Genomic DNA, 15699 nt, shown 5'->3' with positions numbered 1-15699 from the left:
CATGTGTCAATGAAAGGGTTAAGCATGTGGAAGCTATCAAGTTGAAGCTATAAGTGATTCCTAATGATATGATTTGGTTTTAAAACAATGAAATATTAAATAAGCCAAATGAGTCTGCATAAACATATAAATGGAATAAATGATTTCAAATGAAAGCATAAAGGTTATTTGTTCAGCTGTTTCAGCGGTTAGAAGGTTAGGAACAAAAGCCATTATTGTTCAGTGCATTTTTTACAGGAAATAGACAGTGGCAAACATACTGTACAGTAGTTCAACACACAAGATCAGAGGCAGAGTTTTCACAGCAAACGAAAAGCAGATGTTGGAGAGACTTGGGGACCCATGCAGAAATTAAGTTATGCGATATATGCTACTTTTAAGAGGCATTGCAAATCTAAATTCACTGTTTGCTAATTAACTAGAAACCAACTCAAGTCAGAAAGAATCTTAGTCAAAGAAGAACATGCACCTTAATGGCTACTAAAATACTGAAAATGAATTATGATTTGTAATGCTGTGCCTTGCAGTTATGCAATGAAACATATACTTGTTTTTGAATATTTTACTGAAAGACATTTTGGAAAACAGTCAATTAAATCTTTGGATCCATTTCCATAAGAATATTGTGGTTGCAGAATACCCAGTTAAATAACACACTCCTTGCAGAAAACCTCGGAGTTTGTGACAACAAAATGGACCTTGATTAAATGAAACTCAACACGTGCCGATTTCACATATACCTCACTCTTCAGCATAAAGGTGCTTGCAATATTAAAAGAAATTAAGAATTTATTTACCTAACTTGTTCTTTCTCTCTGATAGTACTGTATACGGCATGCTGTCTGATCAGCTAATGGGTACCTTTTTGATTTTCTTAACTTAATGTAACTGTTCAGTCAAGGTGTCTGACTTGCTGCAGGTTTGTGACCGAGAGAGAGAGAGGCTTCTACCCAGTTGTTTACTGCATCACTTTCTTCTCTGTTGATTGATAGAAAGCATAGTCTCTTATCTCTTGAACTCAGCTCAACCACAAATCCTCATGACGTCAGGTTTCCTGCTATCTCTAAGATGTGTGCCTAGGACTGTTATGGCCTTGTTCAGGTGAAGATGATTTCTTACCTTATTTCCAGCAGTTCTCTTGGTGTCCTTAATAGTTTCTCTTGCCTTGTTCAATGCCTCTCGCTGTTTCAGAATTCGATCATTCAGTTTCAGAGTTTCTTCAGTCTTCTCTTGCAATTTTGTCTTAAGTATGCCGGTCTCTGTTTGCAGAGCTTTAATCTTTTTCTCACCGTTACTTAGCTATAAAGTAAAAAGCAAACCATATTTTATGAAAAATAAACATGCAGAACATAAAAATAACCTTTTATACAAAAATACCATAGCTTTCTTATTACTCAGGTACCATAGCATTTTGTTAGATCACCAATCCCCTACTGCCTTCTTACTTAACTAGTATGTCAATAACTGCATATGTAATTCAAATTTTGTGTTTGAAAGGTTTATTGTTATAACTTTCAAAAGATTTCACTAACAGTCCACTGCCTGCAATAAGGCACTTTCAGTGAATAAATAATTCCTGAAATTATTCAGATTTCAAACCTAAAGCCACACAATCTGTACTGAAAATTTCATCTAAAACAACTATTTATTTAATCTACTCAGTTGCTTAGGCAGAGAACAGACTAAAAAAGAATAGACCAAGAACGAACTAAGCAGAAAAATACAAAGCATTATTATTACAGTGCTATCTGTTTACTAAAGTACTATACAACAGCTCAGTCTGACTAAACTGCAAGAGCTTTCCTCGCCAAGTTTTATTTCCCATATAACCAAGTATTTAAAATAAAGTCACTCATAATTCATTGACTGAAAAGTATCACTGAGAAGTTTCATCAAATCTTCATAGAACTATCCCAACTAGGACCTTTACTTTTATGTTATACTGAATTACTGTGCCTAATTAATGGCTGTTTAGTTATAAATACTATGAAAATCATTCGGTTTGGCTGTGTGATTTTCAGATTAACAAGTGTACGTTTTTTTTTCATCTACCTGGTGGACTAGTTTCTCTTTTTTCTTGTTTCCTACACAGAGCATCTCATGTATTTTCACCACTTACTGTTATGTAAAACAACTAATGAACTAAAATAAACTGTAATGATTCAAAAGACCCTCTAAGTGGGTTAATACCAAATTGCTGCTTGTATTTACTGCCTTACTGGCAATGGGTAGGCTTTCTACCCCCCATAACAAACCGTAGGTATCATTTAGTATAAAACCAAATATCCAGAACTTCAAGGGCAGAACATGACAATCGGAGCCGACTTCTTTCTTAAAAACAGCTTTATTCCAAAAGTAAAAAGTATAAACGGCCAGTAAGTGCTTTCACGTTACAATCAACGCTTCTTCAGACTTTCAACTGCCATCTTTACAAACTCTGCATTTACAAAACCAATGAGCCAATCAACTGTTGGCTATCTCATTCAATTAATTAAATGAATACATATATTAATTAAAGCTATACAGCTAAAACTTTTAAAATGTATATTATACGATGCCTAAACTTCGCAATGCATATGCTTACAAATCTAAACAGATAAAAAAGTTCATCTACGTGTATATATATATATATATATATATATATATATATATATATATATATATATATACACACAAACAAAGGCATATAGATATAAAAAATATATACATGTAGATATATAAATATACAGACCCTATGAACTAAGTCACCTGCATAGCATAAATAACCAATGCAAAAAAATGCTTATGTGGCTTAATGCCATTTAAAAATGAAATCAAATCTATTAACACATCTAGTTAAATATAGCAATAATGATATATACGATATTCAATATCGCAAATAGACCTACATAAAAACTGTACTAATACCTATACTAAAAAACTTTACATTAGAAACTTCATAAACTCATTCAATGTACAAGCGGTCAATCTTTCAAGAAGGGCTTCAGTGACATCCTGTCATTCAGCCCATGCAGTCTGTCAGCTTGTAATCTCAAAATCCATCTGGCGTCTTGTTTTACTGTAAGATTCTTGTTATCACCTAGCCTAACGGTTTTATGTATTAATTCTATGACTGTGAAACAAAACTTATGAGTGGTGTCATAATGTATAACATGCCTAGCAAGGGCATTAGTCTCATCATCTCTATTTACTGCATATGTATGCTCCTTAATGCGTTCTTGTAGTGTCCTATTGGTTTTGCCAACATAGAAAGAACTACATTTTTGGCACACTACTAAATATACTAAGTCTCTTGTCTTACAGTCAACATACAATCTAAAAGTATATTTGCGTTTGGTGTTGGGGTGTATGAATACATTAGAACTAGATGCATACTGACAATGATTACAGGACCTACAAGGGAATGTACCCTCTCTAGTTGATCTAACTCTCTCTATTCTATTGTTTTCAAAGCAGAGTAGTCTGTTAAGGGACTGAGTGTTCTTATATGTGAACTGTGGTTTATCTCCTACTGTTGCCGTGACCTTTTGGTCTAGAGTTAGAATATGCCAGTTATTACAAATAACCTCTTTAATCTTCTTATTGTTACTGGTATATGGTAGCACGAGATTCCTAACTTTCCCATTAGGTTTACTAGATACTTCTTCATTTCGATTAGTCATTCTTCTGATGAAAGGTTTACCTACACTATCTCTTCTAATCACGTCTGTGTCCTGGGTGATTGAAACTTCATGATTCTTGTAACCTCTGTCTCTAAATTCATTCTGCAGTTCATCCAGTTTCAACTTAAATGCTTCATCATCACTGGTAAGCCTGGAGATTCTTAGAGTTTGACCTTTCACTATATTCTGATAGATGTGGGGGGATGCATGCTTGTTCGATGTAATATAGCATTCTTCCTACATTCTTTCCTAAAAAGTTCTGTATGTATCATTCCACCAGATTTAGACACTCTCATATCAAGATACTCTATCGTGTCCTTAGGGAACATATATATGCAATAAATAGAGATGATGAGACTAATGCCCTTGCTAGACATGTTATACATTATGACACCACTCATAAGTTTTGGTTCACAGTCATAGAATTAATACAGAAAACCGTTAGGCTAGGTGATAAGAATCTTATTACAGTAAAACAAGACGCCAGATGGATTTTGAGATTACAAGCTGACAGACTGCATGGGCTGAATGACAGGATGTCACTGAAGCCCTTCTTGAAAGAGAGAGCGCTTGTACATATATAAAGTTTTTTAGTATAGTTATTAGTACAGTTTTTATGTAGGTCTATTTGCGATATTGAGCATCGTATATATCATTATTGCTATATTTAACTAGATGCGCTAATATATTTGATTTAATTTTTAAATGGCATTAAGCCACATAAGCATTTTTTTTGCATTGGTTATTTATGCTATGCTGGTGACTTAGTTCATAGGGTCTGTATATTTATTTATATATCTACATGTATATATTTTTTATATCTATATGCCTTTGTGTATATATATATATATATATATATATATATATATATATATATATATATAAATTTTTTTATCTGTTTAGATGTGTAAGCATATGCATTCTGAAGTTTAGGCATCGTATAATATACATGTTAAAAGTGTTAGCTGTATAGCTTTAATTAATTTATGCATTTGTTTAATTAATTGAATGAGGTAGCAACAGTTGATTGGCTCATTGGTTTTATAAAAGAAGGCAGTTGAAAGTCTGAAGAAGCGTTGATTACAAAGTGAAAGCACTAACTGGCCGTTTATACTTTTTACTTTTGGAATAAAGCTGTTTTTAAGAAAGAAGTCGGCTCCGATTGTCATGTTGTGCCCTTGAAGTTCTGGATATTTGGATTTTGTACTTTGCTTCACGAAGGTGCTTTATCCTGAGCAGTGTTAATATTTTCTCATTATCTTTTCGTATACCTTGATCAATCCATGTACTACTTTACCTGCAATATTCAGGTTTAAGTTAGTCCTATTTTTTTCTCTTTGATGGTTTCTCAAAAAATAAATCAGATGCCCCAAATACAAAAATGACATTATTATGACATCATTTATACTATCTGCTGGAAACACTCAAGCTACAACTCAGCACATTACTAACCTTAATACAATGTCAATTCTCATGCTCATTCTGTCTGACATCATAGTGCTGTGAAAAGACTTTGCACACTTTCGAGCAGATTTAGGATAGTAGTGGATAACAAGGGTTAAGGATACAAACGTTGTAAGCTAAACTATTTAGATAGAGTTAACCCTTCAGTCTAATTTATTGATCAATATTTGATTATTTGGAAAGTCCAGCTAGGTAGGTGCCCACTTTCAACATAGGTTCAGGTGGAAAAGTTCCAAACTATTAAAAAACAGTTTAAGAACAACACTTTTATTTATTTATTTATTTTATTTTACATTTGTTAACCGGGGGTGCCTGACTGAGCCGAAAAGGCCCTTTTTCAGCAGAGGCCCGGGGAGAAAAGCTCCACAAAGAAAAATTACAGATACATTTAGTTAGACATGTTTAGTTATAGTCTACAAAAATGATACATAAACATCTAGAGTTTAAATAATTATACCAAATTAGACAATGTGAAAATAAATTGATAAAGAATAGATACAACTTATATGGCAATGATTTAATATTTAGAGAAATTTTAACAAGTTTATAGAGAGATTAAAGGTACGTTCGTATAATACAAACAGGAATTGCAATATGAAGTTCAATAAAAAACAGGGTTATACCATATTTAAAGAGACAGGGGAGATAAACTGATTGAAGTAAGGAAGTGAGTGAAGAAGGGAGAGTAAGGATGTGTAAGGTATGAATAGGTACTTCTTCATATTTAGGGATATAGTTTATCCTGGGATTGAGCAAGAACAGAGTCAGATTTGGCTAGGAATTCTTTCAGAGTGGTTTTAAAGGACTGTAAGGAGGGTACTGACCCGATGGATACAGGTAAAGAGTTACAGGCTTTAGCAACATGACTTGAGTACAGACCATGCCCAGCAGATTTGACATGTTTAAGGACAAAGAGGAATTTTTGGTCACTGGATCATATCATAATGACCAATTGGGAACAGGGGCAGAACTGTATTTATTGCTGGACAAGCAGATGGATGCTAGATAATTTTAGAGCTTGTGAGAAGCTGTGTATATGTTAGTTGATAGGGTAGTTCGAACTAATTTAGTGGTTGTTTCTGCGCTATACATTGGTGGATTCTGAAGGGGCTATTTGCTGCAAATTTAGCCACTTTATTATAACATTGTTAAAGTTTTGTTTTTTGTGAGGCCTGGAGGTTAGTAAGAATAGGACTGCCATAAAGTAGTGAGATGAGGAGCTAAGCAGTGGCAAGAGTAGCTTTAGTTGCATTGTTGAGAAACTTTTTGGCCTTGTAAAGCATCCCTAGTTTTTGGCGAGTTTGTTTATGCAATTGTGTATAGGCAAGTCAAATTTAAGCTTATCATCCACTATCATCCCTAATAATTTGCTATGAGAAGTGACCTCAAGGGTTGTTGTACTACAAGAGAGGGGTTTGCGTTTTGTTTCTTTGTGAAAGAGATTTGGTGAAAAAAATAGTTTATTTTGGGGGGGGGGGGTTCAGCATGAGTTAGGAGTTACAAAGCTAAGCTTTATTGGCTGCTAAAGCATCCTGACTAATAGAGATGTGCCAGACTGTCAGATGTGTATGAGTATGGAGTCATCTGTGTACTGTATTAAGGCGACCTGTTGTATGGATGTGTGGTGGGTGTTGGTGAGCATGTTAAAGAGAAGGATACTAAAGATAGAGACTTGTGGTACACTGGTGGTGACTGGGAAGTATGGAAAGAGAGTGGAGTGCCACTTGAGTGACTGACACCTACTGGCAGATAGCTTTATAACCACAGAAGGGTGGACAAGGCAGGCCTAGAGGACATATGAAGCAGACGTTTGCAGTGACAAACTGGATTGAAAGTTTTAGACAAGTACAGAAATAAGGATCCTAGTTTGCCCTTATCACTAGCTTTATTGACAATACCTCTAAAGGTTAGAAGTGCATTGTTAGTACTATAGGAGGGAAGGGGGACATGCTGTGTTGGGCACAGCCATTCTTACTACAGGAGACAGTTTACTAATTGCTTTTGAATACATTTTTCAGTTTTGGAGAGGAGGATGAGACTGCTATAGGTCTAAAGTTAATGATCTACTGAATTTTTTCCTTTTAAGTACAGTGATACTGTATTTTTTTTCCCAGAGGGAAGGAGGTGGTATTCCTGGACTAACCTAGTTATAAGAATTGAGACTGGATAGTAAGTGCTATCATCTGCTATTTTAAGACACTCACTTAGAAGGTAATCAGTTGAAGTAGAGCATGGTTTGAGTTTGTTTAAAAGTAGTTTTGTATAAGATGTGGGCATAAGTTTGAAGGTGAAAGTGGATATGGTGATATGTGCCTTTTGATCAAGGTTGGGATTGGATGTTGGGGAATCACTGGTTAGGACTTTGAAATAACTGAATTCTATTGCAGTATTGAGTGAAGAGTTGCTGGGAGAGGTGTTAAAGCTCTATTTTTGGAAAGATTTCTTAATAGTTGATGCAAATTTTTTAGGGTTGTATTTACTATTATTCTGAATGTAGTTATAGTTTTTTTTTTGTCTTCACTGATTTGCTTTTTAGTACATTTGTGAAGCATTTTGAAGTTTTTGAGATATTAAAGTGTTTTATACTTTTGTTATTCTTTCCGTGTTTTTTCTATCCTGCATTAGCATGCTACTCTTTTTGGATATTCAAATTGCATTATTTGTTTTTAGTCTCTTCCTTCTAGGAGGTGCAAGGTTATTTAGCGTATTTAGGAAAGTTGTACTCAATTCATTTACAGCATCATCTATGGATAGGATTTTTAGGTTGTTCCAGTTGATACATGATAGGGTAGGCATGACTATTTCTGAGTTAAACATGAACATTTTGCATGTTGTTTTATAAACATGCTATTTAAGTGGATGTATGAGATTTACGAAATTTTCTGGTTGTATAGAATGGGAGACAGTCGCTGAGAAAGTCTGTCATTGTACCTGTAGTGATGAATTTGCTATGGTCTGATACTAGGAACCAGTCTAACAAGGAATTTGATATCTTAACTATAATGTGTGAATAATAATAATGTGTCTTGTGTGAAACCATATACGTTCATTATAGATGTAGCAAAGTTAGAAATTATGTCCAACCAACTGATATTGACATTACTTGGTAGGATATGTTTCCTGTGGAATTGTTATGGATATCCAATGCAGAATATCTTCCAGTGTAGCTGTATAGTCACCAGGAGGATTATAAAGGACAGTAATACATATTTGTTTATTTTCAGGAAAGTAATAAGAAGCTCTGCTGAATTGAATTTTGGTATTTGTTTGTTACAGGGGAAAAAGGTGGTAGTTGTTGGGAAATAATAAAGCAATGTCACAACCTTTCCTCTTTATACAGTCACTACAGGTAACACTAAAGCCGGGGGTACAATTTTGGAGTTACTTACGATTATTTTAAGCCAAGTTTTAGTTATAGCAAGAATGTCAGGCTTGTGTTGGGTAATCCAGACATGTAGTTCAGTAATTTTATTTCATATCCTTCTAATATTTATGGCATTAAAAGTAAGATTATTGTGGCTGGAGTTGATCATTGTGGGGTAAGAGTAATGTGTGGAAGAGAATTGTCTTTTTTTTGTTAAACATGAAACATCTTTATTAAATTATCACTTATGACATAGGCAATCATACATTTATAGAAATGTACTGGCATAATTTTAGTTGCAAACATTATATATCACTTATAATCTGTCTAGTCACTGTGAGTCAAACATTACATAGCTCATTCAAATCCTGCCTTCTATTAAACCTCATTCCCAGTCTGCATGTTTTGTTCACACAATTTCCATTTTTTTCGATGTAATTTGTTCTTACCCTTCTCTAAAGATCCCATTTCCAGTTGTTTTCATCTCTGCTGGTACATTCACCACTTCTAGTACAGTTGGTTTAGACCTTAATTTCCATTTCCTAGTAACTGCTTTTTTGGCAGACACCATAATTACACTCAGCAAGGCCTTACTACGTCGATGGAGTTGCGATTCTGTATCATAGCTCAAACAAATCATTTCCTTAGTCATACCAGTTTGCTCACCCTGTATTTTTATGTAGTCTGCAGGGAATTTTTGAAGTTTGCCAACTCATTACACTCTCAGAAAATTAACTTCTTCCCCATCGCACCTCCAACATTTGCTGCCCATCTGAGGAACAAATTCTTTAGAGTCTACTTAGGGCATACAAATACCCATGTAAACACTAACAAGCAAAGACCCTCCATCTTCCATACTTTGTTGCATATTTAGGAGACATACATCTAAACCCCTCATTGTTTCTTTGTGAATTGCTTATCCAATTTTCTTTCTTAATCCTTTCTAACCTTCTCTGATTGATTTTTATACTTATCATACAATATTTTATATGCTCTACTAATTATTCCTTTTTAAAAAACAGCTTCTGTTTTAGATTCTACTAAAAACCCTACTAGTGCTGGTCTTTCACTAAGGATATTTTTATTTCTTTCTCTTTGCTTATATTCTGATATCAATCCATGACAGAGAAGGCAATCCCTAGCTTGCATTCCAGAGGATCATAGGAGGTTACTAGGTTAATGGCCCTGGGGCCCTTACAAGCCTAGCCAAGAGTTATCCCGAAAAAGAAACCTCAGTCAGCACCTGTCATCCCTGTCAATAAGGGACACAGGTAGAACTCTTGGGACAAATATGCGGGTTCCCATCCACTCATCAAGATTGCGCCTGAAGAGAGTCAGTGAGGTGCTCTGTTTGACATGTATGGGAAGTCTATTCCAGAGATGGGGCAGCCTATGGGGGAAAAACCTGTCTATCCAGCAGGTTTTGTTGATATTGCATATTTGATTTAGGCCTTTTGAGTGGGTATTGCATGAGGAGTTATACTTACGGATATGGAGCATCTCTAGTAGGGCAGGGTCTGAGATTGCGTTGTAGGAGAGACACAGATCACCACTGAGCAATCTGTACGATACCTAATAGAGTGATATGAGTTGAGCCTATCTGCATAGGAGAGGTGTTGCAGGGCATGGATTCTCTTTGTGAGGTATTTCAGTGGCCTTTCCAGTTGGTGCAAATGTTTGGAGAGGTACACACCAAACAAGGCATTATTCTCAATTATTGGTGTAATGAGGGTGGAGTATAGACTGGAATAAATAAACAAATTCTTGGCCTCCTCCCATTCTATTACCTTTCCTTCTCTAATTGTTTGCTCCAATATCTTGTTTCTTCTGCCAGTTTTCTCCAATAAATTCCAGCCCCTTTTTGTCTATTTTCTGTATCCCTAATTGCACTCATCCGTACCAGCATCTCCATTCCCATGTGGGCTTAATTCTTAGAATACTTTCTGCTACTTTATGAATATAATATTCTATATGGTTACCGTTGTTCTCCTTAAGGATCTGCATCCAAAATACCAGTCTCTACTTGTTTCTTGAACCTCCCCCCCATTTCATCATCATCCCTTTCTACTCTAAATTATAGGTTTGTGCTTGTGCTATGTATAGGAGTCTTACCTATGTAGCTGTGAAATATCTGTTCAAATCGGGTAATCCCAGACTACCTTGTTCTATTGGAAGAATCAGCTTATCCCACTTGACTCTTGCCATCTTCCCTTCCCAGATAAAATCCTTCAACTCTTTATTAATTGCTATCCACAACTTTTCCTCTGGTTGATAAAAATATGTCTGACCTGTCTATAAACCTAAAGGGACTAAAAACATTTTAACTGCTTGTATCTTGCAATCCAAATCCATAAAACATAGCTTCCAATTTGCAGTTTTTGTATTATCTTTTATTTAGTCTCTTCCCACATATCCTTAGCTGTGATATCAAAATAATTTTTAATCCATTCTCCAAAGTACTTCTTTTTATCATGTCCCCATGTATGTGCCTTTGTTTTAGCTTCATTAGTTTTGTATCCCAAAAAGATACAACACTGTCTCAAAATGCTCCACAACACTGTCATTTCCTTTTCTGGTTTTATCAGGTATAAATCACCTGCAAATAGAGCCAGCTTTTTGGACTACCATACCAATTATATCCTTGAATTTATGAGTCACCTATTTTCTTTGCCAAGGATTCTAAATATAATGCAAACAGCAAAGGGGAAAGAAGACACCTCTGCCTGGTTCCTCTGCTCAAACAGAAATTATCAGAGAGGAACCCATCCACTTTAATTTTCTCCTTAGATCCCTCATATCCTCCTAATTAACCTTATAATTTTATCAGGGAATGCATTGTCCTGCTCAAACTCCCAACTTACTTTTAAGAAATGTTCACTATGCATCAAGACCTACCAAGAACAGTGGTATTTTCTTACATTCTGCTTCCCTCTGGATCATCAGTATTCTGTTAATGTTGTCAAATATTTGTCTCCCTTCCACAAAACCACAATGATCCATATCCATCAAAGCTGGGATCACCGTTGCCATTCTTTCAGCCATTATAGACATAAAAACTTTATAGGCATGATTTAGGATTTAAATGGGCCGGTATAAAGCTGCATCTGATGGGTCTTTATCCTCATGTATTACAGCCAGCACAGCTTTCTTCCAGGATGTTGTGCTTCTCCATCTTAAATTCCTGTTACAAAAAACTTCCAGATCTTTATCGGTTTTTCCATCCAACTTCCAAACTTCCACAGGAATACCATCTATTCCTGGAGGCTTTCCTGTGGATTGGTTATACATGACCATTTTATCTCATCTCTTCCTACCCTGTTAGTAAGTGAGCGTCATACACCTCTAATCTTGGCATATTTAATTCTTCCATAAGCATTCCCATTCATACCTTTTGTTGATTTTCATATTTCTCGGCTTTACACAGACTTTCATAAAATTTTCAAAATATTTCTAGTACGTCTACAGGATCTTGTTATTTTCCTTGTTATTGGTTCCTTACGCTTGGTGAAAGCCTTTCTGTTGCCTGAGTTGATGTGCCAAAAGTTTTTATTGTCTGACGTTATCAAAAAACAGTTGCTTAAAAGCAATCTTTCTAAACTCGTCCATATTATTGAGGTAATCCCTTACTTTCTGTTTAGCATTCTGCAATTGCTCCTCTTCTTGTTCTGCGAGGTTCCCCCTATTCTGCAATACTTTAACCTTTGTCAGTCTCTCTAAATAATTCTTGTTACTTCTTAACTATATCTATCTCTCATTTCCACTCTTCTTTTAAACTCCACTTTAATTTTATCCCATACCCTAGCTATAGTTTCTGAAGAAATTTCTATTTTCTCTAACAACTCTGGAATAATTTCCACTACCCAGTCCTAAAATTCTCTTTTGCAACAGACAGGTGGTAAAGTGCCAGTGCCTCATTTTTATTTCATTACATTGCATTTTTTTTAGTTATTATTGGCGCATGGTCTGAAATCATTACTGGATGCATACCAAAATTTTCAATTAAATGCACATGCTCCTGTGAAATATATGTTCTGTCTAGCCTAGACAAGTTTTTTTATCTTGGGGAATATAAATTTACTCCAAATTCCTAGTACTGAATTCACATCTTCCATGCCAAATAAGCTCATAAATTTCTTCAAAAATCTACATTCCTTTGTTATATTTTCCCTTATGGGCCACCAGCTACATATTCACTTCTGCAAATCAAATTCCAGTCTCCACCTATAAGTAATATTCCCTGCTGAAAGCCAATTATTTCTCCCAGAATTTTCTTAAGCTCCATTATAGCAGTTTTGGTGGAATATAAATACATGACAGTATAATCTTCCTCCCTTGACAGTAGCCTCTTGGTACTACAAATCTACCATTATCTTCTTTTGTATCCCCTTCTGTCACTATTGGAGCTCCACTTGCAATTAATATAAGTACTCCTATTTTCCTTTGTCCCAGGTATTCCAATGAATAACCATCCTGAAAACCTTTCTTTATCAAATTCACGTGCTCAGTTCTTTTCAAATGTGTCTCCTGTAGCATAGCCTTTGTACTCTACATTTTTAATATGGTTCACTACTTTTGCTTTTTTGAATATATCTGTGAAACCATTTACATCTAAAGATAATTTAGAAAACATCATTATATTAAAAAGTTATTATTCCTACCTTTTGTGTGTAACAGATTTTTGCTAAGTTTCTAGTACCAGCTTTTGTGTTACAGGCATACACTAATGTTTAGCAGGCTTATCTTTTATTCAGTTGTTTCCTGTCATATCCATTTGGGCCTATGTCACAACTTACACAGCTTTTTGTTTTATTGAAACCCTCAAACAAAAAAAAAAAACACAACTGCAATACACTCCCCAAAACCTATTAACTTAATATTAACACACAAAACTATGTACATCTTCAACTATTGAAGTGTCGCCCTCCTAACAGAAATAACTGTTCCAGACTGACGGCCACACTCAGAGACGTAGGTTAACTTAAAAGAAATGCTATGCATGCTAGGGCGCATGGAACAACCTGTGCTTCTACCAAATGATGTTTGGTTTTGTCTTATCTTTATTACTCTCCCAGATTGGGACTACACTTGAACACTTTCAGAAAGCATTATCTCCTAGCCACTGAAAGAAAGTGATTGAAAGAAATAAGTGTTCTGCTTTTATTGCTCTTTATCAAATTGTCTCAATGGAGACATGAGAACCAGATACACCGTTGCTTCTACAAGCACGGATTTATTTGCTAGAAATTTTTTTTTACTTGTTTTCTCTTACAAATTTGTTACTAGATCAAGCCACGGGCCTTAACATCTCTCTAAGGAAGAGTTAAAAAAACACATTAATTTTTCTTGTAACCTGCTCTTTTGACCAGATTTTTCTTCTTTTTCTTACATTGCAGTGCCTACATTTCATAAAATTGAACAAAGAGAAAGTAAAAAGGAAAAAAAAAAAACAGAGGCACTTGTATCCCCATTCCACTCGAAAATAACTGAAAAAAAATTACTTTATAGCATGCAGATTATATCATGCATTATAGATGCACTATTAAGAACAACATTTTGTTTTACTTACAGTTAATTCTTTCCTTCCTCTTCCCCCTCCTAAATATTCTTCCAAACATTAATGGCATGAAGTAGGGCATATGCTTTAGAGTTCGCCACAAAGTATAACAAAGTCAAAAAAGTCCAATATTTTCAGGTTTTATTTTTTGGTCATGTTTCACAAATATACTTAATGCTTTGTAATCCCACATTTAATTGCCAATTTCCAAGTTGCTAGTTTTATTCCTATTAATGCCCATCTGCTAAATCCAGTTTCTGCTTTATTACCAATAAACTCCTGGTTCATCTAGTAGTCAACACTTCTGCTTTTTTTCTCTCTCTCTCTCTCGCAAGCATTTTCAGCTGAAACCTTGGAAAAGACTTCACTAGTACAGCTTCTCTGTGATCTTTATTACCAGAAGAACAAGACACAGAATCTCCTGTTTAATAAAAAAGAAGGTATGTACTTACCAGAACTTTCCATCTGTGTTGTCCATTTTTATTCTTCCTCAAGTTATGGTTTCAGATCCAATCCCTCTGATCCAACTCAGCCATTGCAAAAACTTGTGGCAACCAAAAAACTCTTGAGCTACTCCCTTAACCACAATGCCCCAACCCCAAGAACCTCAGATATTATTTGCTAATATCAGCAGAAAGAAGTACTGAATTACAGAGATAGGAGACTATCTGGAGCTACACACCAAGGAAGTGGCACAATCAAAAGCAATTGCCCTTCCAGGAGATTACAGGACAGGGGGTTGGTGAGAGGGGAGTTGAGGAAGAATGAAAATGGACAATACAGATGGAATGTTATGGTGAGTGCATAACTTCTTTATCTGATGTTGTCAATTTTCATTCTGTCCTCACCTTATGGGACAGAGTATCCAGCGACCTAAATCCCCGGGTGGACTCAAGGAAGGGTATTCCTGAGCACCACTGAACCAAATGACGTTCTACCCCTGGAGACCATATCTAATTTGTAATGAGTAACAAATATATGGGGAGTAGCCCAAGTAGCTGCTGCACAAATGTCATTGATAGGAGCTCTAGACTAGAAGACTGATGAAGTAGCCATGACTCTAGTGGAATGAGCTTGTAATGGTTTCAATAAAGTAATGCCCAATTTGTTGTATATATAAGAAATACAATTCATGTGCCATCTGGCTAGAATAATTTTGGCAACAGGTTTTCCTAGTTTCATGTCAGAAAAAGAGCCAAATAACTGGTCAGTTTTCCTGATATCTTCTGTTCTGTGCAGGTAAAAAATGTAATTGCCTGTGGGCATTCGATAAATGCAATGTGTATTCACGTTTGTTAGAAACTCTGGGGAAGAATACCTGCAAATTGACAGATTGATTAACATTAGCCTCTGATACCAGTTTAGGGAGAAAGGAAACATTAGTTCTTAAAGTGACCCTGTCTTTGTAAAAGATCAAATAAGGTGGTTTCAAAAACAAGGCGTGAATCTCTGAAATTCTCCTGGCAGACGTAATGGCCATTAGAAAAATTGTTTTCCAAGAGAGAGATACTTAAGGTCACATTTAGCTGCAGGTTCAATGGGGGGGTTGAGTAAGTTGCTGTGGGACCAGACTAAGATCCCATGGGGAGTAGCGTCTCTAAACGGAGGCCTCAGAAGAACATTACCTGGCCAAAAGGTTTTGCATAGTCTATGGG

The 15699-nt window shown here is 35.5% G+C and overlaps 1 protein-coding gene across 2 annotated transcripts in view; it reads right to left on the bottom strand.

The window, feature by feature from the left end:
• LOC122797053 (polyamine-modulated factor 1-binding protein 1-like) overlaps positions 1-15699 on the bottom strand; it is a 2450839-nt gene that overhangs the window by 1934838 nt on the left and 500302 nt on the right. For both annotated transcript variants that reach the window (XM_044065829.1, XM_044065830.1), the window contains exon 9: positions 1120-1299. In XM_044065829.1, coding sequence (XP_043921764.1) covers positions 1120-1299 — 180 coding nt within the window. The remainder of the gene's footprint in view (positions 1-1119; positions 1300-15699) is intronic.

This window comes from Protopterus annectens, chromosome 3.part0 (assembly GCF_019279795.1).
Source record: "Protopterus annectens isolate FY-2018-M chromosome 3.part0, PAN1.0, whole genome shotgun sequence".
Taxonomy (NCBI): Eukaryota; Metazoa; Chordata; order Ceratodontiformes; family Protopteridae; genus Protopterus; species Protopterus annectens.
The sequence above is the reverse complement of the archived record's forward strand: the minus strand, read 5'-3'. Positions and strand labels throughout refer to the sequence as shown.